This window comes from Orbicella faveolata, unplaced genomic scaffold (assembly GCF_042242905.1).
Source record: "Orbicella faveolata isolate gen_17 unplaced genomic scaffold, um_ofav_v1 contig_25, whole genome shotgun sequence".
NCBI classification, from domain to species: Eukaryota; Metazoa; Cnidaria; class Anthozoa; order Scleractinia; family Merulinidae; genus Orbicella; species Orbicella faveolata.
The window spans coordinates 19,577,606-19,605,323 of NW_028301553.1; the positions used below are offsets into that span (position 1 = coordinate 19,577,606).

Sequence of the window (27,718 nt, forward strand, 5' to 3'; positions counted from 1 at the left end):
AGAAAACATCAATACCATAACCTGCTTTGCTCTTCAATGAGATGAATAATTTGCAACAAAAAGTATTTTTTCAACTTGCTATTCTTGCTACTAGGAAAATTGTTAACTCGACAAACTCTTTCCTAAGGATTTCTATGCCTTCGGAAAGACAACTCATTCTAAGATACAATAAAAGAAAGGAAAAGAGGGTTTCTTGATGCAGTCCTGTAGCTGTTTTGCCCAACATAAAAGAAACATTCACCAACAAAAGGCAGCAGACACATAAACGTATTGCGTACCTATTTTTTTAGTTTCTGAAAGGAATTTACAACTTAAATGTCGAAATATTGAAGCACTGAACCCACCAGCAAATAGAATCAATTAGTGGCTATGAGGCACTCAACTTGGAAAATGGATTGTCTGTAAATAGTGATAACTTTGATGTCACTTGAGGTTTCAATCCATTGGTTAAAGTGCCCATAACCTCAAAATTTTTTATTTTCCCATCTGATCCTATATTTCACGCAATGAACTTCTGCAAAAAAATTTTTCGATTTGGATACATTATGTAAAACACAATGTTTATGAATTTTTAAAAACCTAAAAATCCTATTTTCTTGTGGTTGGCCTGTGCTGCTGATCCCAAGATCTACATGCTCACAATTCGCCACATGACTGAGGTTCAGGAACCCTAAGTCAACAAAAATACAACGTAGGAGCAACAATACAGAATTGTTTGTCATGGATGAAGAGTTGTCTGGTACAGATAGCGATAACTCCGCAGAATACGGTCAAGATGAATTTGAAAATGTACATGTAGAAGTGGAGGCCGCAGAAAGCGAAGCGAGTGGTCGAAACTATGAATGTGAAGACGATTTGCTTGAGCCATACACAGATGAACCGCTGGAAGAGAAGAATGGCTAGAAAATTACTGTAAGGGACAAGAAGAAAAACAAAACTTAAAGGAAGGCCTGGAAAACAGCGAAATGAGTCAAGCCTGAAGTCACGTGTTCCTGAATCTATGTCACACACCACCCGGTGTTGCCTAACTTTACAAACATCTCAATGAGCAAATGGCATAACACTCTTGCTAATTATGCTTACAAGAGGCCCAGCGGGACATCTGGTATTTTTGCGCGTGCGTGAGGTCAATATGTTAATAAGACTAGTAGTTTAAATTCTGTGGCAACGGTCAAACTAACATCCTTCAAATTATATTAGAGCTAGTCATTGTCGCTGTTCTTATAATTTCCTTTTCGTGATCATCGTCTACCAGAGGTCAATCATTCATTTTGGGAAAAAGCTGTAAGGTTGTGTTTTTCGGGGTTTGTCTGTTCAGCCGTCTAATGTTGTAAATAATTGTTTATTTTTGTTCTATTTTCAGTCAAACTCGTTGTTGTGAATAAACTTAAACGTTTGTTCCCTTTCTAAAACGATGTTTGGAGACTGATCGAGATTGGCTTCGCGATATGGTGGTAACACTGTTTGAAGCTTTCCTTAATGTTTGAGATGTCTGTGGATCGTGGAGTAAATTCGGTGACTGAAGCAGCGGAAGATGCAACCAGCGGAGTTCGGATGAGACATCCTAATGTCACTATTGATCAATCCCAAGTCACATACGAGCGAAATCTTTGTTTGAAGGCCTCTAGAAGTGCCGCTAAAGGAGTTATTACCCATAGGCGAAATGAAGCAAGAGAGATGATGTCAGATTTTGGCAACCCTTATGACATTGAACGAAAGCTTGTACAGTTAGATGAAGCGATAACAGGCTTCGAAGCAGCGCACCAAGGGTATCATAATCAACTGGATGATCAGAACGAGATCGAGGATTCACTTGAATACTACGAAGTTACAATGCTTCTTGCTAGCGATTCCAAAAGAATTATCGAGGATTGGATATAGAAATTTAAACAACCATCGAGAGCAACTAATCTGTCGAACTTGGACCCTGAGGACTCAATTAGCAATGTTGGCTCACGAGCTACATCAAAGGTTCCGCAGAAATCTAAGGCCAGTTCAAGAGCAAGCTCCAGATCTTCCAGACGAAGTTAAGTCAGTAGGGCTAGGATAGCAGCGGCAGCAAAAAGAGCATCTTTAACGGCCGAAGCCTCCATGCTACGAGAACAGCAAGCCTTACAACAGGAAGAATTACGCCTGCAACAAAGAAAGCAAGAGTTAGCATTTGAGACTGAAATTGCTAAAGCCAAAGCTGAAGAGCGTGCCCTCGCAGAAGCCGAAGCCAGGATTCCAGAGCGTCGCGCGAAAGAAGGTTTTGGAAATTCGGCACCTGCTGTAAAAGTTGAATCCTGTTTAACTAAAGAGCCTAGGAAAGGTCAGCAACTCCCTATAAGGATCACACATTATCCGGTAGCTGAAGTAGATGTTAAAGAATCTCGGCATCGTACATTTGAGGACAGGGAATCTCAATATTCCACTTCAAGTGAAGAGGGATTACATCTATTATTGGATTTGCAACGTCAACAGCAGGAGCAGAATCGTAACATGCTGAATATTCAGCAACAGCAAAACCAGCAAGTGCAACAACTGCTAAAGCAACAACAGCTTCACACTTTAGCTCTGACTTTGCCACAACTTGAAGTCCCCACGTTTACCGGCGATCCTATTGAGTATTGCCGCTTTATTAGAGCCTTTGAGAGCATGATCATGGCGAAGACCACAAGTTATAGTGCGAGAATGTATTACCTCGTGCAGTACACGGCGGGCGACATTCAGGAGCTGATGCGTAGTTGTCTAGCAATGGATTCAGAGGAAGGGTATCAAGAGGCTCGAAAACTGCTCGCTAAACAGTATGGGCAGCCGAACAAGATTGCTTCCGCTTATGTAGAACGCGTAACTAATGGACCAGCGATAAAAGCGAAGATGGGGCAGCATTACAGTCGTTTTCTGCTCTCTTGACAACCTGCAAGAACACATTGAATGAGATCGGATACCTAAGCAAGATTGAGAACCCAGACAGTCTAAAGAAAGTAGTGGCCAGACTTCCTTTCAGCCTACAACAGAAATGTGGCGAAGTTGCAGATGAAATAACGGAGGCAAAGGCAAGGGAGGTGACGATTGCTGACATTGCTGATTTTGTAGAGAAGAAAGCCCGCATACTAACGCACCCGATATTTGGAGACATTATCAGCGAGCCAAAAAGCGAAAGTGTCCTTGACGGAAAAAGACCAGGAAATAGAAGACTCTCCTCGTTTGCGGCTGATGCCCATAATCTCAAGCTTTAGAACCAAGTAAAGCTTTAGAACCAAAAGAAGTTAGAGAGAGTCAGAATGGAGGTCCATATGCGGCTAAAATGTTGTTGGGCTGGGCCATCAATTGCCCACTTGGTAGGAACGGAAGCGCTAAATGCACTTCAAACTTTGTTCGAGCTGACACTGCCCTTGATCAACAGTTTCAGAGGTTCTGCAACATGGAGTTCAACGATTCTCTTCTCCACATTGAGAAAGCAATGTCACTTGAGGACAAGAGAGCCCTAAACGTCATGGAATCCACTGCTGTTCTAAACGAAGGCCACTATGAGATCACAATGCTGTGGAGATTCTCTCCACTCTGCCTGCCAAATAACAGAATACTAGCTGCACACTGTCTGGAACTGCTATGAAGGAGACTCGTCAAAGATCCAGTCCTCTTCCAGAAATACACGGCCTTCATAGACAATCTTCTTGACAAAGCATATGTCAGAAAGGTCCCAGATAATCGGCTTTGTCGATCAGGCGAGGCTACCTGGTTTTTGCTGCACCACCCAGTCTTTCATCCGAAGAAACCCGGGAAAGTTAGAGTAGTGTTCGACTGTGCAGCGAAGTACAAGGGCATGTCCCTTAACGATGTGCTGTTGCAAGGCCCAGATATGACCAATACCCTGATTGGTGTTCTGACTCGTTTTCAACAAGAGCGAACTGCTATCATCGCCGACATGGAATCTATGTTTTACCAGGTCCGTGTTTGTCCAGACAATTCTGATGTACTGTGTTTCTTGTGGTGGCCCGATAACGATCTCCAAAGACAACCTGAAGAATATCAGATGACAGTTCATCTTTTCGGTGCCGTCTCCTCTCCAAGTTGTGCAAACTTTGCTCTTAGGGAGACAGCCGAAGACACCTTTCAAGGATTCGATTTCGAGGTGATCAATACAGTCAGAAGAAACTTATACGTAGATGACTGCCTGAAATCTGTACCTAGCGAGAGTGAAGCTATCCATCTGACCGCTGACCTCAGAAGACTGCTAGAAAGGGGAGGCTTTAATCTGACTAAATGGGTCTCAAACTCTCGCAAACTTATCGAATCATTACCCGAGTCTGACAGAGCCAGATCATTCAAAGACCTTCCTGATAATCAAATGCCCATTGAGCGTACTCTTGGGGTCTGTTGGGACGTAGAAGGTGACACATTCTGTTTCAAGATCGAAGTCAACGACAAGCCCCTCACAAGAAGAGGATTGCTATCTGTCGTTTCCTCAGTGTATGATCCGCTTGGGTTTGCAGCCCCAGTGATACTCCCAGCCAAAGCGATATTGCAAGATTTATGCCAAAAGAGATTGGAGTGGGATGACCCAATCCCTACCGAGGAAAAGGAACGTTGGCTAAAATGGTTGAAAGATCTGCCCAAGTTCGAACGCTTCTCAGTTGATCGCTGCTTTAAGCCACAGAACTTCGGGAGAACTGCCTCGCTGCAACTACACCACTTCTCAGATGCTTCACAGCAAGACTACAGTGCAGTCTCTTATCTCAGAACTATGGATGACAAGGGCACAATTCATTGTTCATTTGTGATGGGAAAGCCATGTACTGCTCCTCTGAAGTCCATAACGATACCAAGGCTAGAATTGTCAGCAGCTGTTCTTGCATCAAGGCTGGACAAAATTATTAGACGAGAGATTGACCTTCCAATACATGAGTCCGTGTTTTGGACAGACAGTACTTGTGTGATGAACTACATAGGAAGCAATGACAAGCGATTTCACACCTTCGTTGCTAACAGAGTGGCGATCATACATGATGGATCTTCCCCGTCTCAGTGGAGGTACGTGAACACCGAAGCGAACCCGGCAGATGATGCCTCAAGAGGTCTGGCAATAGACTCGCTCATTAAGAAGAATCGTTGGATATGTGGTTCCGATTTCCTATGGGAACAGGAGTCAAGATGGCCTACACAGCCAACTACCGTCCAAGAAATACCTGACGACGACCCTGAGATCAAGAGGGAAACTCGCACATTTTCCGCTGTATCAGACTCTGGCACAAATAGTATGAACAAATTGCTCGAGAGATTCTCATCATGGTCTCGACTCAAGAAGATTATGGCCTGGATCCTGTGCTATTGGGACGGACTGAGAGCATCGTGCGAGAGGCGTAAAAGGGGATCGTCATTAGCACTGAAATCCACCGTTGGCAGGGAGAGTGAGTCGATCAATGTGGACGAGATTAACAGAGCAGAGAAAGAAGTCCAAAATTCGTTCAACGTCAAAGCTTTGAAGAAGAAATGTCCCATCTCGAACAGAAAGGAGGAGGCATTGGAGACAATAGCTCAAAGCGCTGCAAAGAGCAGGAATCACTGGCTAAGAAAACGAGTGCGATTTACAAGCTTGCACCAATGAAAATTGATGGTTTACTGTAGTTTGACGCAAGCTTCCATACCAAATGCCGCCAAGCACCAACTAATCCTGCCCAAGAAACATCACGTTGTCGATTTGATTGTGCGCCACTATCATCTAAAGTCGGGTCATTCAGGCCTGGAACATGTGCTATCCTTGATTCGTGAAAGGTTTTGGATCCTTAAAGCGAGAACTGCTGTGAAGAGCGTGCTACGCGGCTGCTTCGACTGTAAAAGGAGGCAAGCACCATTAGGGGAGCAGCAAATGGCAGATCTGCCTACAGACCGCGTGACACCTGAGAAACCGCCTTTCACGTTTGTAGGAGTTGACTGTTTTGGCCCATTCGTTGTGCGGAGAGGAAGAAGCCTTGTGAAAAGATATGGGGTCTTGTTCACCTGTTTGTCCGTAAGAACCATACATTTGGAGGTCGCCCAGTCTTGATACAGACTCCTTTATCAACGCAATGCGACGGTTCATTGCTCGAAGGGGACAACCTGAAGAAGTGAGATCAGACAATGGTGGAAATTTTGTTTGTGGGGAAAGGGAATTGCGTGAAGCGATCGAGGGCTGGAACCAACACAAGATTGGCAAATTTCTGCTACAACAGAATGTTAGATGGACGTTCAACCCCCCAGGAGGTTCTCACCATGGTGGAATTTGGGAACGTTGCATTAGGACGGTGAGAAAGGTTATGGGCACTTTGACAAAGGAGCAGATCCTTGATGATGAAGGCTTGGCAACGTTGTTGTGTGAAGTGGAGTCTATTGTAAATGGTAGACCGGTGACTAAAGTCTCATACGACCCAAGAGATATGGAGGCCCTCACACCAAATCATCTGCTCTTACTTCGCTCAGGACCTTTGGCACCACCTGGCCTCTTCTCCAAAGATGAAATTTACTCTCGCAGATGCTGGCGGCAGGTTCAATACCTAGCAGACATATTTTGGCATAGGTGGATCAAGGAATACCTCCCTTTCCTGCAAGAGAGACAAAAATGGAATAGACCCAGGAGGAATTTTGCTGTTGACAACATCGTCTTAGTAGCTGATCTGAGCTGCCCACGAAGCTGCTGGCCGATTGGTTGAATCTTGGATATTCATAGGAACACCCAAGATGGTTATGTGCGAAGAGTAACAGTGCAGACCAAAGGATCGATCCTACAACGACCAATCGACAAAATTGTCTTGCTTGAATCCGCTGATTAGGTGTTGGATCATCCCCAGTCATAGTATGGCGGAATTGTTTGGGACTCAGTGTGCAAATCACAAAGCGAGCGGGCTACGACGTGGGAGTTCCTGTGGATTTCCGCGATAAAGAACCTTACCGAAATCAGAAGGGAATCCCCTTCTTTGAATGCTACCTAAGAACTGAACTTATTATTCTTTACTTAGCAGTATTGTTTGGAACTATAAAATAGGTTTTGTTCTTTCGATTAGTTTACTATCACGCAAGCTGCGAATGTTACACTATTGTTTGGTAAATGCTATAGAATGCTGCATTTAGGGGCCGGAATGTAACACTCTTGCTAATTATGCTTACAAGGGGCCCCACCGGACATCTGGTACTTGCGCACGTGCATGAGGTCAATATGTTAATAAGACTAGTAGTTTAAATTCTGTGGCAACGGTCAAACTAACATCCTTCGAATTATATTAGAGCTAGTCATTGTCACTGTTCTTATAATTTCCTTTTCGCGATCATTGTCTACCAGAGGTCAATCATTCATTTCGGGAAAAAGCTGTAAGTTTGTGTTTTTCGGGGTTTGTCCATTCAGCTGTCTAATGTTGTAAATAATTGTTTATTTTTGTTCTATTTTCAGTCAAACTCGTTGTCGTGAATAAACTTAAACGTTTGTTCCCTTTTTAAAACGATGTTTGGAGACCAATCGAGATTGGCTTCGCGATATGGTGGTAACAAATGGCATTTAATTCAAAACCAACCATTGCTTAGAGAAATATTCAAAGAACCTCCACTTATCTCATATAAAAAAGGAAAATCTTTAAGAGATATACTCGTGAGAGCAAAACTATAATGAGAGGTCACTATAACTAGAGGTCACCCTTCACGCCATGAGCTTATGAGTCATGTCTGGCCTGTCAACACTACTTCACAACAAGAAATCAGATAATTTCTTGGCTGCACAATGAAAATAATACAGTGCAGCAAATGAAAATCAAAAAGACGAGAAAACAAGCCAATTTTATTGAGGTAAATCAAATTTCAACTGTGTTATATTAGTGCTCACTTAGTTCTTTTCTCTGGAGTTCTGTAATAGCTGAATAAGACTCAAACAAACATGTTTGAACAAAGTGCATAAACTAAACAAACAAACGGTGGAGGTCGCCATAAATTAGTTATGCAGAAATCCAGTGTGCAATAATACTGCTGCAATAATCTAAAATTGCCAAATAAAGGCAACCAAAGGAAAGAAACATGACAGGAAGTTCAGTAACAATACATTTTCATTCAAGACATAGATGAGGCAAAGAAACCTATCTATAAAAGCAAAAAATGTTCAAAATTGCGCAGACATGCATCACTGCTTGAACCGCATGCATAAGCTTATGTTCAAATAAATTTTCATGCTAAAGCGAAAGCTTGATTTTTTACCGACGATTTTTGCAGTCATTTTATGGGCCATGGCCTTACCAATTGTTCTAGAAGTTGAATTCAACTTCAAAGTAATACTGCACATTACCATTTTTGCTTTTTAAAGTCCAGGAAGCTGCTTTAAATCTCCAATTTGTCATCAAAACTCACTTGAAAGCGCACCAATCGTCATGCTTTTGTGGCGGTTGAAGGAAAAATTCTTCACCAGAAAGGTTTTAGGACTCTGTACACCTTGATATTCCACTCTGAGGCCACTTAAACATTGATTTGAGTTTTTTCTTTCCATTTTAATTCCCAAAGAAGTAATTTCTCCGATTTAGGGATGTTAACAAGACCTTGGAAGTTTGTAGATTTGGCCCACAACGCGGCATGATTATCACTGTTTTTGTAACGCTATGATTGGCTGGTCGTTTAGGGTGTGTCTAGGGGCAGAACAGCTTAAACAACGGTACACATACAGGCGTTATTTTTTTTCGCGCTCTTCCCCTTGTGCATGACTTACGCTTTGCGCTCGCCTCGCTTTTGCCTCTGTTCACCTAAAATACGCAAAAAAAATTACGCCTATTCTGCAGGCTACCATAAAATGGCCTTAAACAGCAGATGGTCAAAACTGGGGGTGGGGACTCCTATATGAAGAGGTCGGGGATGCTCGTCATCTCAAGTACAAATCAAGGATTTCGGTCTTACTTAGGGTGGTGGCAACAAAATGTCACCATTTTTAGCCGTCAAAGTAACCTTTAGGGTGCACACGAAGAAATAATAATTAAAAGAAACCCTCTCCTTTAATTTATGTTTTTAGGCTTGATTTCCGCTGATGTCTCGAGTACGCGAGTTGGGTCTAAAAGTGCGCAAGGGATCCTTTCTTGAACAATCACCTTGACTACGTGATATGCTTCTGATTGAACCTATTCCGTTTTAAGTGGTATCTTTTAAGGGTCTAATAAAGCTCAATCAACTCCCATATTAGTCTCCTTTAGGAGTTAAATTCAAATTTTGCGACGAGCATCCCTGGCCTTTTCATATGGGAGTTCCCCCCCCAGGGTTTCAAATGTCTAACAGGAAGTGAAGGAGTGATGGAGTGAAATCACCTCACCACTACAACTTGGAAACAGGTCTAAAAGTGCCCAAGGGATCCTTTCTTGAACAGTGGCTAGTAATCGAACCAGAAGCTTATCACCTTGACTAGGTGATATGCTTCTGATTGAACCTATTCCATTTTAAGTGGTAGCTTTTAGGGGTCTAATGAAGCTCAATCAACTCCCATATTAGTCTCCTTTAGGAGTTAAATTCAAATTTTGTGACGAGCATCCCTGACCTTTTCATATGGGAGTTCCCCCCCAGGGTTTCAAATGTCTAACAGAAGTGCAGGAGTGATGCAGTGAAATCGCTTCACCACTACAAAAATAATATTTTCCCAGTTTAAAAATGAGCCAGTATCCATGGCAATTCTTTGTGCATACCAGGAATTTCTATTTTAAAAGCGCTGTCACGTTTATTTTTCATTTAGTTTTCTCTAGCGACCAATACAATGTGGTAATGCCATCTCAAAATTGCTTTTATTATACTGTACACATAATTTCTACAATCTTGGAAAAATTTGGTAAGATTAGTTTGATAGTCTCCATTTTTGTTTAGTTTTTAACTGGAAAAAAAATTCTGTGAAACCACACGCCAAACAAAAATGCTCAAAATTGATCAATTTTTGAGTATCCTATCCAAGAAAAACAAATCCTGTTTTCAAAAATAATACGACTTTTTTAATTTTCACAAACATGTTTCGACGGTACATCCGTCATCGTCAGTGTGACGGTTATGAAAGTTTACAGTGATTTAAAACGTGCCTGTTACAAATCATACGTTACATTGAGTTGGAAAACAATACGTTAGATAAATTTTGAAGTTAACGGAAATAAAAAGATGCGTGTGCGCATGCAGCTATAGGGAAAGCATCAAATTGATGTGTTTGACCTGTTGATTAAGGTCGGGCTTTTCCCACTTGATGTACATAGACTCCTTAAGCTTAACTTGGTACTTGGTAGGTGCAGAGTCTAAGATCTTGAAGCAGTCTAAGTTACAAGAGGTACGGCATGACTCTGAAGCCTGAAAATGCTTATAAAGGTGAGAAGATCTGTCCGATGACAAGTGCTCGTGCACGCGCATGGAGAAATGTTAGCTTGTTTCGCCAACGTAACAAGCATTACAGCTTGCACAAGAAAATTTGTACACGATGTGCATACGGAGCCTGTCAGGGAGAGGATCTTTCACGTTGAACATGTTCTTAATTTTAAAGGTAGAATAAACAAATTTGATGTCCATGGGTTTGCAGAATTGATTGATTAGCTTGCGCACCCTTTGTTGTGCAACACCCGAAAAATGCCCGATGTAGGGGATCTTGAAATAGTACTTGGGCAACTCCTGTTTCTAGACACCTATTGAAGGTTGTGTGTCATTCCCTACTACTGCTCTTGTGACATAACGGAGGAGTAGCACGTCTAGTACATGATCGGGATAGAGATTTTTACGCAAAATAGTAAACAAATTCTGAATATCATTGTGAAAACCCAACCACGTGTTGTTGATCTTAAAGGTCCTGTCAATGGGCATTTTAACCAGCCCCATTTTGTAGCAAAGGGGTGTAAAGCTTAAAAAATTGGTAAGCAAGCCCGTGAAGGTCTTTTTGCAGTATACGGTGGTGACAGGGAATTGTGGGGATTTGTTGTTTAATAGCACATCAAGAAAAGGAAGAACCTGGTTACTCTCCCTCTCCATAGTGAAATGAATATTAGGATATTGATTGCTAATGAAATTAAAGAAAAGGTCAGCATCCCATTCCGAGTTGAAAAGGCAAAAAGTGTCATCCACATAACGACAGTAGAATAAACCCTGGGAATCCCTATACTGTTCCAACCAGATCTTCTTGTGGTGACCCATGAAAAGATTAGTTCCCCCCTAGCCCCCGTTCTTGCTAATCTTTTCATGGGTCAGGAGTTCCAATTTTAGGCTTGGTTAAATCTATATATTTGTTTCTGTATTAGAATGAGACCAGTATTCTCCAATATGGACCGAACAAGCTAGTTCAAAAAAGTATTTATTATAATGGCTCTTTTCAATCTGCGGATAAATTGCCGCATCTCTGCGATATATTCTCTGTTAACACGTGTACCAGAGTTAAACAATTTAAGAGAGCTGTTCAAAACTACTATACTTGCTTAGGACCCACCAGAAGTGATGGAGATGCCTGCCTCTTCCAATAACCCCCCACCCTTAAGTTGAGACCACTATCTCCATAACTACCATCCCTATCCTCAATCAAATGTACTATATCCCCACTTCTCCCTGTTACAACCTCATGGTATCTTCTATAGCTCCACCACCCCCTGTTACAAACTCATGGTATCTTCTATAGCCCCACCACCCCCTGTTACAAACTCATGGTATGTTCTATAGCCCCACCACCCCCTGTTACAAACTCATGGTATGTTCCATAGCCCCACCACCCCCTGTTACAAACTCGTGGTATGTTCTATAGCCCCACCACCCCCTGGTATAAACTCATGGTATCTTCTATAGCCCCACCACCACCTGTTACAAACTCATGGTATGTTCTGTAGCCCCACCACCCCCTGTTACAAACTCATGGTATCTTCCATAATCCCACCACCCCCTGTTACAAACTCATGGTATGTTCTATAGCCTCACCAACCCCTGTAATAAACTCATGGTATCTTCTATAGCCCCAGCAACCACCTGCCTGTTACAAACCCATGGTATTTCCTGTAGCCCCACCACCCCCTGCCCATAACAAACCCATGGTATCATCTGTAGCCCAGCCACCCCTTGTCACAAACCCATGGTATCTCCTATAGCCACCCACCCCCTGCCTGTCACAAACCCATGGTATCTTCTATAGCCACACCACCCCCTGCCTGTTACAAACCCATGCTATCTTCCATAGCACCACCATCCCCTGCCTGTAACAAACCCATGGTATCTTTTACAAACAAATGTTGTCATTGTTGTTATAGCATGTTTGACCATACGAAAGTCAGTTGACAAGTCAAGCTGCTATGTGCCGTTAACTAGTCTGTTATAGGATACAACGGTCATGTACCTTCACTATCTACATCTACATTGATACTACTAGGGGTTTAACTGTTATTCTGCCAGTCAAAATTAGCCAGTGACCTACCTGAAATCGCACAGAAATCACTGCACCACAAACCTCACTCCCAACCATAAACTGCTCTCCAAGCATAGCCAGAATCTACAGTAAAAACATATTTTAACAATTCACATAACTTTTTGAAATGCTTCACATCATAGTATTACTAAAAATAACAACAACAACAACAACAACAGCAACAACAACAATAATTGTAATAATTTTTTTAACAATAATAATTCTTCACTAAAACTTTACATGATAATTATTAAAAGCCGTCAAAGCTATCGATGGATCCAATTCTACACTCACAGTGATCCATGACCCCGTACTTCCATATGAATGCAGTATACCCAGCCCGTTTTAGAAAACTTGATTAGGCGTTGAAATTTTTGCAGAGCTCTACAACTCTGTGGTAGTATTTTGAATGTTTAAAGCCTCGTTTCTCTCAGATATGCGTACACCAAAGAGGTGTAGTGGCGTATAGTTATTGTAGGAAATATTATATCGCTTAGGGAATATTGAGTGTTATTATGGATTGCAGTGTTTTAATAATTGTTTTCAATTTACAATTCAGTATTGAGTTTACCCTGACTACGTTCTACGCTCTATGCTGTGTGTTCTTCCATCTACAGTCAATGAGCTATGCTCTTAAAGCTCTTACACTCCATGTTCCACCATCTACACTCTACGCTCCATGTATTTAGGAGTTTATCAGTTCAAAAATTTTTAACTACTCTCTACACTAGCTTAGAGGCTTAAAAAACCAATAGAGTGATAAAAAATATTGGGTTGTGAGTGCAAGTTTCTCGATCATCTGCCATGCTGTAATTTTTGTAATTGTCATTTACTGGCTTTCTCTATTATCTCATATACATTAAAGTGTAATTTAAGTGTTATTACGGTTTACAGTATTCTAATAATCCTTTTAATGTACAATTCTGTATTTAGTTTACCCTCTATGCTGTATGTTCTACCATCTACATTCTACTCTCTATGTTCTACCAGCTACTCTCTTCAATCTATGCCCTATGATCTACCATCTAGCCTCTATATTCTACCATGCTACTCTCTATGCTCTATGATCTACCATCTACCCTCTAAGCCCATCTACACTCTACCAGCTACTCTCTTTGATCTACGCTCAACGATCTACGATCTACCCTCTAAGCCCATCTGCTTGGAAGGTTATTGAAATGCTTAATTTTTTTTTTTAATTTTCTAATTTTTCTCTCATGGTATGTACTTCATACCATGAGGTATAGTGATGGTTGGATTGGTCACTCCATTCCTGTAAGACAATTAATTTATGCATTAAATCCGCATTAAACATGATTTAAACACGTTTCCCCCTGTCTCCCATACTAGGTTTGGTTTTGCCCACAAAGTCGTGTCATTGGTTTATGTTCATATATGTGGGGGAAGGGGGTGGTACATGTTTACAAAATGGCGTCTGTTCTGTTGAGCCCAACGCAAAAATTGTCAAGGCGAGTTTTCCTTCCTTTCGCTCCATCTTTGATCAAAATACACTTTTGAAGACCTCACAAACGAACTGGAAATGTGCTCAAGAAAGCTTGAGTGGAAAGAAATGGGTTTCAAAGTCTTAAAAGTTACGATGTCTCCAAGATACATTTGTACACATTTGGACGACGAGGAATAGAATGCACAAAACAAACTATTTGGAATGAATGCTTTATGGTCTGGGGGAAAAGGTAAGCTGCCCTCCTTCTACTGTATTGCATTTTGAATTTTCTAAAAATACTCGCTGGACGTATGATTTAAAATTAAATGCACTTTTAATATTTTGCAATTCACTGGGAAGCTGTTCGGAAAATGTCACATGACAAAGGACATTGATGAAGCTTTCGTCAAGTTCCACTCTCACTGGGACTTAAATGCCATAACTGCGATAAACTAGAGAGATTGAACACAACTGCCAAACAAATGCTAAACACAATATACACCAAATAACAAATACCATAAGAAATACAAAATATCAAACAACAAACAAATGCCAAACATGTGATCTGTCACCTGAATACCACCTGAAATACACCGAGGTCAGGAGCAAATGATTATCGAAGGTAATCCTACAATACCCGAGCAGTTTGACAATCAAAGTAAAATACCAGTCCAGTTGTCAAGTAATTGTCAGTGAATGTTGGTGAAATTATACATAAAGATATTAATGCCATGAAATCCTCCAAGCTGAAGGCTATGTTGTGTGGATACGATTGTTGTCATTTCTTAGAGCGATATAGAAGTTCAAAATTCATTATTTTCTCAAAGAAGTATTTCATTAGACAAAGTTTAAGCTTGTGCATTTTTCGAACAAGGACTCCAAAACATAAAAACTTGCCTTTGTTTTGTATGATAGCTGAAGGTAATATTTTCAGAAAATTAAGGCAGCTCCAAATGAAAACGTATCATTTTTCGAGCAGAATCATATCACGGAGTATTGCAAATCAGTACCTTTTATATCACCTACAAATTCTGTCTGTTTAGCAGAATTCAGATTGTCTCAGTTAGGCAGAACTGCACTTGATGTTGGAGGAGGTGGTGATTGCTTTTTTAGGGCTGTATCACATCAACTCTATGGAAATCCTAATAGTCATTTCTATGTGCGCAGTGTTGGCATTCAGTATTTAGTGAATCACCCTGAACAATTTATAGAGAGTAAAACTGAGCATTCTTGACAAGGTTATTTGGAAAGAATGTCATGTCAAGGAACATGGGCTGATGCTATCATAATTAAAGCTGTTTCCAATTGTCTTTATTTATCAATTCATATTGCTGAATCAAATCCAACTTTTTTTTTTCCAGTTACTGTTGTTGAACCAGTGAATGTTACAAATGCCCTAAACATTTACATTGGACACCTAGATGAATTTCATTATGTTCCTATAGTAGAAAACAGAACAATGGAGATAAGAGACATCAGCAAACAAACAAAAAATGCAGAAGAAAACAACCCAGTTGATGGCGGTGAAAAAACGTAAAGCTTACAGAAGAAAATACATGAGAGAATACATGAAAGACAGAAGAGCTGATGATAAGTTTAGAATAAATGAGAATCAAACACGAGTACAAGGCTGCAACATTAATAGCAAAGCATCTAGGAACAGGAAACACCAGGCTGCTAAAAGAAGAAAATTGAACCCAGAACATGTCAGAGAAATTGAGCAGCGCTCCTTCAGAAAACGAAGAGCAGAGAACCCGCAGCACATAAGGCAAATAACCAAACAGTCGGTAAGAAAAAGACAGAGGGCTAAGGCTCTGGCAAGTGTATTGCAACTAACTGCAGCAGTCATGAGTTGCAGCCACAAGAAAACAAATACGATGCAATTTCTATGACAAATTTGTTTTACAAAAACATTGCATGTGGCCCAGAATGTATGCACTTGTTGTGACCAGTAATGTGGTCCAAGTGCTCTGTAGTGAAGTGTGATCCAAACAAATATAGGGCATGTTCACTAGACATTGTTGAGTCCTGTCTTACTGGTTTTAAAAGTGTCAATAACACTGAATGGATCTGCATCACTTGCAATAAAAAAAAATCTAAAAAAAGTCTAAAGAAGTAATTGTCTAACTTGCAATAAAAAAAAGGTCTAAAACAAGGCAGGTTATCCAGCTGTTCTAAAGCCAATAAGATGGGTTTTCCTTATAAGCCTAATGTATTGAGTTTCACATCACTAGAAGAGCGCCTACTATCACCTCGTACACCTTTTATGCAAATCCGTGAACTACCTAGAGGTGGTCAACATTGTTAATGTGCCAAGTGATGTAAATTCAACTGTTCATTGTCTCCCAAGGCCAATAAGTGAATCACAGACCATTCCAATAAAACTTAAAAGGCGACTTGGTTAAAAGCATCACTATAAGTTTCAGAATGTCAGACCTAAGAAAGTATTAGATGCAGCCAAATATCTTGTAGACACTAGTGAATTATTTAAAACTGAAGGCATAAAAGTGCAAAATTCATGGGTAGATGTCATAACTTCACAATCAAGCACCCATGAAGAGTGGGGTGAGTTTGTTTAAAACCCTAACACATCCAGTGCTGATGTGCAAACTATTGAAACTGTCACAAATTGTCAAAACAATATTTGCACTGCTTATGTTCATAATCCAGACAGAAAAAAAGACACTGAAGGATTGTTTCCTGTTAAAATGTTACATATATGAGATGAAGACCTTATTTCTATAAACATGCTCAACTAATGGCTGTTTTATGCACTTTTCAACTAAAACACCTTACAAATGGAACACTTCTTACAGTTAAGTTCCAAAAGAGGCAAAGTACAGCACTTCATAGAATAATTACCACCTACCATGAGGTAGCTCGAAGGAGCCTTTGATTTAACGAAGAATAGTGAGCAGGAAGACTTTGTGTAGTTGTAAGCTTTTTCGTTTATTTCCGACGTGTTTGGTCTCTGCCGGTCTGAGACTTCTTCAGGGAATGATTACAACTAACATTGAACAGTATATAGAGCACCTAAGTGTGCGTAAGTTCAACTTCCCATGGAAGTGAATAACTGCTGAAACATGCTGTAAACAGACGTTACAAGAAACGCCTTAATGCATATGTATGTTATTAGCGCTAATTGTATGGCCCCCCCCAAACATACTATTTACATATTAGATGTGCTTAAGTAGTAGTAGATTTATAACTGACAATACAGTCTAAGTCTGGTAAATGTCCCTGGATAACCAGCTTGATGTTAGTGGTTCTGAGTTAAACCATTTATTCAAACTTGAAATGAACAGCAATCTCTAGGACGAATTACAACCATAAAAACTAGTAAACAACATCTCCACATGGTGGCAAAACATCCACTAAGCGTTCAAAGTCCTGTGACCTAAGTATTCGCACTTTTTGAGTACACTATAACAAAATGTCCTTCACATCAGTTGGCACTACTACAGTTAAATGTAGATTTAAAGACTACCATTCTACCGTTGCCCGAGTCACGTTTTAGCGAAAGCCATTCAGTTCTGTTACTGTATTTAACCTCCCTGAATAAAGAAAGTAAACACCCAACTGGGTAACCGAGAAGCTGGAGGTGCTTCCAGAATTTCTCATGTTTCGCTAAAGGCTTTAAACGTGCAGCTATTTCTAGTATAGCACAATTATGCTCGCCTCTAATTAAGGCCCTCTTGTTGCTCGTGAACGAAAGCTCTCTCTAAAATATGACTACAACAGAGTTTAGAATCCTATGGCTTACACTTCAGAACTGTTATATTACTCACATCATTAAGAAACTTCCCAACAGTCAGTTACACAACAAGTCTTGTTGTGTAACTGTAGCCATATTCATAGTAACGCAATGATTTGTTGTGTGTTTACATGGGTGAGAATTGAGGAAACATAAACACCTTCTTCGGCTATATTAGTTTAAACCAAGTTATTTCTGCAGCCCAAAATTAGGACCTGCTGATACATGTTTGGTTTCGTTTACATTTCAATGGACATCGTAAATTCTTTGTAGAACATCAAAACAACAGCTCATGGAATTCAATATCCTCGTCGAAAAATTCGAAGTTTCATCAAATATGCATCCGTTCAATACTTTTTCTTTGGCAGGTGGTAAGAGTTCCACTGGTACTGTGCCACTTCATTGAGCTGCTGAGCCCTGCCAAGGCTATCTTTGGTTAAGTTTTAAGCCTTTCTTTGTATTAAGCCAATTTTTAAAAACCTTGGTGAGATATTGAGATAAAACCTATTGGTGAGATATTTCTAAACTCATTGCAAAGTGTTGTTGGATAGTGATAGAAATAGCGCTGTATAAATTAAGTATTATCATTATTATTATCATTATCATTATCATTATTATTATTATTTAAATGGTCTAGCAAGGACTGGAACAAACAAATTATATTTGTGAATTAAATTAGGCCAATATTACTTAATGTTTTTTTAAATATCTTGACTGGTCAGAAACGAGACGTGACCGAGCTAAAAATCAATTACTTTGGCCAGTCAACATGACTGACCATGGTCCGAAAATTATTTTGAGCCCTGGAATGATACCCTTGAGTCAACCCTTTCCTGCATCTTCTTGTTTCTAGAAACTGCATTTTCTGCAAAAAACACTGTCTCCGTCATTGACTGCCTGCTTAAAAATAGCAGACAATGTTGACACACATTCATCAATCAATCAATCAATCAATCAATCAATCAATCAATCAATCAATCAATCAATCCTTTATTTGTTAGAGCAGGTTTATAATTACAAGATTATTCATGTGTGCTTTGTCCATTTTCCTCAACATTTAGTGATTCCTTCCTGTTAAAACAGGTGAGAAAGCCTGGTTAAAGGTTGCATCAATAACTTGTGGGACCTTGATGTTGTGGAATGCTATCTTCCCATTATCTTCCCACAACTACATACAACTCCCTCTAGCAACACTATTGTTAGTTTCAAATGCAAACTCTTTTTGACAAAAAAAGATCATCAACACAGAACCTTATGAGGAGGGTGAAATATTTGTTTTGTGTCAATTTATTGAACTTTGCATTATTAAAGTTCTTCTTCTCATTATAAAATGTAAATGTTAAGATTCGACCAATTTCTCATACCAGATTCTCCCAGCATCTTGAAGCAAGTCCTTTTCTCAGTCTAACTATCCACTTCCCTCCATGCTTGTTTGCCTCATCCTGCAAAAATCAAACAGCCTGCACTCAGACTTGGGTAGGTGCAGGCTTCTCAAGAAAATAGTGAAAAGAAAAAAAGACTAACAACTTCTTAGGCTAAATAGTTCTCTTCTTTAAGTGAGTGGCTTTTCAGGGTTTATAAACCAACATTAGAAAGAAATAATAGTAACACTGTAAATAAAACTAACAAGTCAAGAATTCTAACTGGCAGGAAACGGACCAGTTGGGTGTTTTACGATAGTAAATAATCAGTACACATAAAACTTAAATCTTCCTTCACACTACTCCAGCTCTGCAGCTAAACACTGCTTCTCCAGACATATTATGGAGTATTATGGACACATTCCAAGCCAGGTACAAACTCTTTGACATGACCAGTAACATGGGGGAATTCACTTATAGAGGAGCTCCTGCACGCGAGTGGAGCCCCATACCTTAGAAAATTTAGAAACCCATTGATCTCAAAAATTTTGGTCATCATATGACTGTCCATACATCCATACGTCCGTATGTCTGTATGTCCGTACATCCATACGCCAAGCCCAATACCTTGAAAAATAAGAGTAGCACCATTACCATAGGTATATCTTTGATATTAGACATCCATATTAGGCTTAATTGACAGCTGTCAAATCAAGGTATCTGCTGACCAGTATCATGTGACCATATCACGGGGTCAGGTTTAGTGCTTATTGAGGTCACGTTTTTTGAAGTTGACCGCTGACCAGGTACTGGTTTTCGATTGGATCGCAGGCTCAAGTCAGGTTATTTCTCTGGGGGAGATGGAGGGAGTAAGTGCAAAGACAAAATTTTGGTGCAAATTAACCCCTGGCTCATTGTTGACTTTTCTTCTGACATGTTTCTTGCAGAATTGTCTCTTGGGAAGTCCCTGATATATTGCATACGTAATTTCTACAATCTTGGCTACACTTATTGGGTATAATTTGTTAAATTTAAACGGAAAAAATAGCAAAACCACACACTGAAAAATTACATGCTCACAAATGATCATTTTTTGAGTTTCTGATTCAAAAAAAAAAAATCTCTTTTCCTTTATGGTTAATTATTGTAATCAGGAGCTCTGCTTTTAGGTTTGGCTAAATCTATAGATTATCTGCTTGCTCTCATTCTGCATCCAGCATATCCTTGTTGGTGCATCGTAGTAATGTAGTGTTACATGTTGATACTCTCTCTTATTATTAACAAAAACCCTCAGCCCCGACTAAGAAAACATGTGGTTGCTGGATAGTGAATAACCACAATGGTGCAAAAAGAGTTCTGAAGTTTTTGTTTTATTGCACAGTATTCTTTAATATTTTAATAGTGCTTGACATGCATGTTCTCTGCACCATTGCTCACATCATTGCAAAGGTGGACAGCCTGCAACTTGCTACGTGCAATGTTGCACAAAAAGTTCAGCATGCGTCCAGGCATTTAGGCATCGCACATACTGTATGTGGTCATTTAGTTTAAATACATGTACACCAGTTTTTGCCGTGATGATTTGTTATGTCAGAACCCTTTTCTATGCCGGAAGTCACATATTCTCTACCTTTTCTTACATGTGTGGCCTCAAAAAGGGAACCTCTTTAGGGCCCAGCAGCTTCATATACATGTAATTGATTACAGGAGGTACATGTAGACGTGTAGGGTATGGGTTCTATGTTGAGCATACAATGAAATTGGTTAAAAAAATTGTTTGGTGTTGAAGATAAATTTGGGTAAAAAAATTATAAAACATTAACAATATCTAATTAAGATGAAATTAATTTTTGGACAATAACATGAAAAGAAATGATAAACTCGCTATTGTGCTCTTCCAAAAAGCTATATATGTCACCTGTCACCCATCATTAACATTGTTTCTATTTGGAACTAGTTTTCTGAATCACCAGTGGCACAGCACTATCTCAACTACCACACGAAACTGATGGCTGTTCAATGAATAACATGGAATAACTGTTAATTACATGTATAATTCTAGGCTGTTCGTTCAAAGCACTTTACCTGGTCCAATATAATATCATGAAGAGTTTGGGACCACTCTTACCTCCCACATGGGTTTAATCCCATCCTTAAATAGATGAATGTCACTATGCCCTGATAAATCGCCTGGCCTCACAAAGTAACTGTAAAATCCCCAAAACTGTTCAACCTGGCAAAATGAAAATTACATGATTATACAGTGTGTGGTACATGTTATTAGCAAGACTAAGCAAACAGCAATTGCTCTTGTTTCTGTTAATCTCTCCTCACATAATTTGTCAATTAAATACACCGACAGTATTAAAAATTATCACCGACACTCGCAACCAAAGCAACCAAAAAATATTTTCAAATGATTTTCAAAAAATGCAAATGACAGACTGCAGAAGTGTAATTCTACATGTAGTTGATTGGAGATAAAACAAAATGAATGTTTAAGGTTACGGTATACCTTCAGGGGTGTCTTGCGTGCAAGCGATGTAGCGCGTAGAGTTTAAGCGGTAGATACCTAAACCCCTATATCAAATTAAAGCTTATAGAGCTGGCTATCAAACTATTCCAAGAATTTTGAAATAAAATGAATTGTCGAGTTTTTCACAACCACTAAATGCAAGCGCCCGAATCACCTTGTGAGCTACAAGTCAAAGTGATTTTTGTTTTTCGCCAATTTCATTTTTTCCTCGGTTTCAGGGCCCAAAGCGCTTAAAAAACGTGTCTGCATTTTGCCATATTTAATTGCAGTAAAAAATTACAGAACATTTTCGAAATAGGATTAAAAAAATGTAGAGTGATCGTACAAAAATCGCTCTCGAAGAAAAAATATTTCGAAATTAACAATTCGCAGACACGTTTTTGTAGTTTATATGTTAAACTAGCTACTGTCCAAATTTGAGGGCATTAATTGAACAAATTCCCTTTGAGTTATAACTCTTTAAAGTGTCTGCTTCAAGCAAAAAAAAAATATTCGAGAAAACAGCGTAAGAAAAATCTTCTGTTTTGCAAACAAACTCCGCCCACAAACGCATTCAACTGGGTTCTCAGATAACTGAGCCAATCAGTGCAGGGAAAGTTTACTACTGTTAACATCCTAGTGAAACCCACGTGTTTTGCAATGCACTCAAGGTGCCAAAGGTGGAGAAATAATTTTTCTGTAGCTCAGTTTTTCTTGAAGCTGGTCACTCTGGCAAGATGGGGAAGATGAAAAAGGATACAAACACTAGAGAGGCTGGACCAAGAAAACAAATAAAAGAAAGCGCAACGGAGCAACTGTGCATGGTCAACTGTGCATGGATAATATTTCAATGGGTCTCAATGAGTCCAACGATTCGTCAATATCGGATTCATCGGAGTCTCTGTCAACATCCCTGTTATTGCTGTCAAGTTCCCAAATTTTTACATAACCTTTCTTTTCTCTTCTCTCAATTTTTTTGCCCGCCTTATACGATAGCTATAGCTTCATCCATGTGGTGAACTTTCACATCTTCACTCATTGATGTATTTTCACTTGTTGTTCGCTGCTTTCGCTTTTTCAAACGGGTCCATGTTTTTAACGTGGTCTACCTTTACTTGTAACTTAATAGAATTACACCTATTACCAAAACTGCTTGGTAGTCAGAACAACAAAGCTGATCAACTGAAGAGTAGTCAATTCGTGACATCCGTACGGGTAATTCCTGCGAAAATCGTCTCGGTTGATTGCATACGTGCCATAGGGCTGTCAATCAAGATGTAAACTTTTACTTCCGGCGAAAACGTAAAGCCGCCATTTCTCCACCAATATTTAGTCTTTTTCAAAATTTTTTTTCAGGAATTAGAGATTATTCTTTGACCACTACTTTGACCCAAAAATCCAGATTTGAAGAAAACTGCCGACCTGAAGGTATACTGTAACCTTGAAAGAGGAATGCCATCTGCTAAGTTTGCTACATGTATTAATATCACTTGCCTTTTGGAGTGATTTTATAACCAAAACTAACACAACTTGTGATTTTTAATACATTCAATTAATTCTCCAGGAATCTACTCATAGGTTGAAACCTTGTACATTGGGGACAACTCATGATTAATAATACTAACCATTGTTTTTTAATCAAATTGATTAGAATCTTGATTGAAATGACATGGCATGCACGGTATTGGTAGACCACTACCTCAATAGGCTAGATTATCATTTTGCTAAACGATGAAGTCACCAAAGCATGGCATTTGCCACTAGTTGTTTGAACCGATACAAGTTTTACTATTCATATAATTACGCTAATCTCTTACTGTTGCTTCATTAGCACAAGCAAATAAGGCACTGAACAGGCCGGATTTGAGTTTGTTTTGTCATGACACCGCTTCAATACAAGGTCAGCTGATTTTTTCATCCAGTCTATTTCTCTACTTCTTTCAAAAATCAAAACATCTATTTAAAAACAACCATGCTGTCAAAGCTGCTAAAAGTAACCATTAAGTTTGCATTGCATTCAAATCCACCTTCAAAGGATTTGCTCCAAAAGATGCTGCTTTGAAAACTGAGTTCTTTGCACATGTTATTTCTCCAAAACAAAGCACAAATCAAGGAAAACAATTATGAAATGATGCTTTTCATGTCAAAACAAGTCAGTCTGCCAAGAATGAGCTTGATCCTGCAAAAAATGAAAATTGGCTTTAAAAGCGATATACGCCCTTTTTGCATGAAATCCTTCAATTAACTTTGTTTTGCTAAAAGAACTCACAGGTGTTGGTACCACATATGAAAGAAACTTGTTTTCATGTTTTTAACATGCTACTACCAGTAAAAAGCATTATCCTGTAAAAGGTAAGGTAAAGTCTGCATATGAGCCAAGTAACTCATCAGGCTGGAGCTTATCCTGGTTTCAGTAGCATGAAGTGACTAGGAGTATTTCTACTCCCCCCTGGATGGGATGCTAGTCCATTGCAGGGTTACCCCCCAGCATTAAATTCACCGGTACCCATTTATACACCTGGGTGGATAGAGGCACTGTGAGAGTAAAGTGTCTTACGCAAGAACACAACATAATGCCAGGGCTCGCTCTGGAGTCAAGCTCACCAACCATAAGGTCCACCGTTACCCTGTATACAAAAGAGCAAACTTACAGATGCAAACTTTCCAACCAGCTTAATATTGTCAGCATAATTGGTGGATGACTGAAGTTTTCCTGGTGCTCTCTGTGAAAACCAAAAGGCATATGGGCATTGCAGAGGATGCTCTCCTTCACCAACTGTCACAACTTTGTTCTCAAGCTATGAAACATGTAAAACCATCACTTAAAAGAAAAACCTCAAGGCTTTATCCATCAGGATCACAACTTCCTATTTTCAAGTAATTAATAAGTCAAATAAATATTCAAGTAATGTGTCAAACATCACTAAGGGCGCAGTTTTGACTTTCTAGGTCTTTGGAAAATTATGAACCACTGCAAGTGAATATATGAAAGATCATAATAATAAGAACTGCAGGGCCAGAGAGATGTGAAGACAAGAATATCTGCTGAAACAAACAAGCTAAAGGAGGACAAAACAGAACTTACTTCTTATTGAATTCAGGTTTACAATTTGGACAAAACGACCGTGTGTTGTTGAGCTATTAGAAGTGCACAAGAGAAAGGGACTTTTGCATGTGAAAAAGAACAACAGATTACTGTAATGCATAACCCTCGAGGAACTTTGAAGCTCAATGAAGTTCAACTCATAGGCAAAACAACATGACCTTCAAAACTCATAAACCCAAAACACATGTACAGTGTAAGAGGCAGCCATGCCATTGACAGATAATAAGATGTTACCCATGGAAACAGGGGAACAAAAAATTGGAGAAAACTTAAAGACCACATAACTCGGCAAAAAGAGGCAGGAAACTTGAGTTAATGTGTCTACATGTACACCGGAAAGCAAGGGTTGAATGTAAGCATAACTCCAGGTAGGATAGTTTAGTGGACATTTTTGCTGTGAAAACATAAAAATCAACTTGGAATTAGCACTGAACAAGTTCTTAATTATTAGGAGTATAATCTGGCAATATATAGAAATGTATGTGCAAAGTTAAGCCGCACAGCTAAAGTAAAGTACAACAGTCCGAATCAATTGATTTCTGAAGAAAATGGACCATATCCAGTTGTATCTGCCCCTAAAGTATTCTTGCAAAATCATGATCAACAACAGCTACTAATTAAAGTTAACTTGCCAGTGAAAACTTACAGGAGTGATAATTTTCCTCCATTATTTTATCAATTCATCTCAATTGTAAATTAAAGTAAGTGAATTTTGCATTTGAAGGGTCATCAGATATTAAACTGATGTCAGAGAAGTGTATCTAACATTGATGAATCATAATCTACAAACTAATGAAAATAAATTGGCAAAACATACCTCAGTCTGAAATTTACTTCGTCTCTCTTCTTCCTCTGAAATTCCATCACCATTGACCCCTTCATCGCTTCTTTCCTTTGAAATAAAACAATAGGTGCTCTTGGTTTTGTCATATAATAACCATGAATTAATCAAAATAATCATAATAATAATGACTTTTTCTTATGTGTTTGTGATCATAGTCAAGGGTGGCTGTTTACAACAATGAGATAAGCTAAGGTATGGGTTGCGAGTTTGCAAAATGCGATTTTGCCCATCATGCAAACTACCACTGCTGAAAAAAAATAATACATTTACGTTCAGCTGAAAAAAAGCATGTTAAATGGAGAAAAAATACCGTGCATTAGCACACATCCCAAGAAAGATATTTCCTAGTGTGTGAAAGGGTCAAAAAAAAAAAATAATGACCATACCAAATCACCCACACTCCCATCAAAAGTCAAATGTCTATCTCTTAAGAGATTTCTATCCCTTTTATGATATAGTCGGAGGTTTTGTATAGATGGTCTTCAATGAAGACCAACAAAATACTTCTATAAGCAAAAACTGGGAATATGACAAATCTAATTTGCTGTGGTCAGTTTTGATATTATATTATAACTATATTATATAGACCTTCCTTTAGCCTGACTCCATCAATACCTAATCTCTTAAGATTGCTTGACTGGATTTTTCAATAGTGACACCTTCCACCTTTAAATATAAATCAATACGCACTAAAACATAATACAGTAGATTGATATCCACACTCTTGCTAGGGATAGACCAAAGTTTTGGGTGCCGTGTACATGTATTTTATTGAAATTGGAGTTACCAGCAATGCAATGACGTCATTGTTGTTTTTCCTCATGTTCAATTTTCTTGAAATCTAGAGGTTTTCTTTCTAAACTGTCTACTGTACTTGTAGTTTAGATGGTATGCCTGATGTGTAGTGAGTTTAAACAAATTCTATGAGAGCAATTTCGAGAAATCTTTGGCTGAAGTTTTCGACTGTTAACATGAAACAAATCTAATCGAGTTGCTCTAGTATATGTTCGCCCAGCTTACAGGAAGCGTATTTGGAGCACGTTATTTTTATACACATGAACCACATTTCCTGAAAAGTGGAACAAAATCGCTTCATTTGATTTCGAAAAATATGAACTTGAATGAGGTAGCTATTTTGCTTTTTTGTCAAAAATTGGCTATGTTTTTACACTGAGGCGAATATTAAAAAAGTGGTCATTAAATTTCTTTTAAACTCCACCCTCAATGAGATTAATTCATGTTCAACGTAATGCCGGAGTTTCAAATTAATTGAAACATTTCAAGGCTGCTATTTTTCAGCCTCGACCCAGGAAAATATTGCACTGATTTTCACTCATGTTGTTTGTTGTCTTCATTATAATGTTCTTTAGTCTCGAATCACCATGTTATTGTACATTTCTGTATATCATGAATTCATAAAACGTGCGATTGCTTTCTGGCAATTTTCAAAAAGCATGCTAAAAAATATATGTCCCACTTTCACTCATCTAATGTTCATGCAGCCATGCTGAGGAGAAGCAGTGAGCGCAAGCGGAAAATCACTATGCTGGATGTCTTGTTTGTGTTTAACATAAACAGAAACAGAAACAAGACGTATATTTTATTGTTATTGTAGTGCTAGCTCGGGATATTTTAGCATGCTTCAGAAAAGCGCTGGAAAGCAATGTACAGAAATGTACAATAATAGCAATATGAATTAATCTCATTGAGGAAATGTACAATAATAGTAATATGAATTTAAGAAATGAACAATAAATGTACAATAATAGCAATATGAATTAGTCTTGTTGTGGGCCAATTCTAAAAAAAAATTCATTGGGTGTTTTCTAATTCCCGCCTGGTTTAACAATTTTAGGGGCAATTTTTGATAGAAAGCAAAAAAAAACACCCCACACCAGTTGATATTCATGCGAATGTTTCTGAAAGTCAAATGGAGCGATTTCTCTGAGATTTTCACGCAAGGTAATTAGATGTTATAAGATTCATTTAAGACCAGAATACCATTTACATGAAGTCAACTCTTGCAGACATAGTTTACAATAACATTTAAAACAGCTTTACTTTTGTTGTATTTTGACACCTTGAAACCTCACTCGTAATTTTCTCGAAAATCCTGTCATAGATTCTTTTTAAATTTCATCATCGTTAAGACAACTATGTCAAGTCCAAGATCCCGACGTCGTACTCCCAAAATTATCCCTGATGTCAAGTTATTCTGTCTTATGTAAAATGGGGCATGGCATCATTTCTTTGCTATGGTACCTCAGATCCTGGTGAAATGTACCCCATTTGAGACTTTCATCTTTCTCTAGCACACC

General features: G+C 39.0%; 1 protein-coding gene across 1 annotated transcript in view; it reads right to left on the minus strand.

Moving 5' to 3' along the window:
* The window catches only part of LOC110066529 (eukaryotic translation initiation factor 4E type 2-like), a 95,098-nt gene that overhangs the window by 52,743 nt on the left and 14,637 nt on the right, over window positions 1–27,718 (minus strand). The window contains exons 3-7 of the mRNA XM_089294087.1: window positions 25,374–25,448; window positions 24,102–24,248; window positions 21,064–21,168; window positions 18,939–19,016; window positions 12,386–12,460 (exon numbers count right to left, since the gene is read on the minus strand). Of these exons, the coding sequence (XP_089150213.1) occupies window positions 12,386–12,460; window positions 18,939–19,016; window positions 21,064–21,168; window positions 24,102–24,248; window positions 25,374–25,448 (480 nt within the window). The remainder of the gene's footprint in view (window positions 1–12,385; window positions 12,461–18,938; window positions 19,017–21,063; window positions 21,169–24,101; window positions 24,249–25,373; window positions 25,449–27,718) is intronic.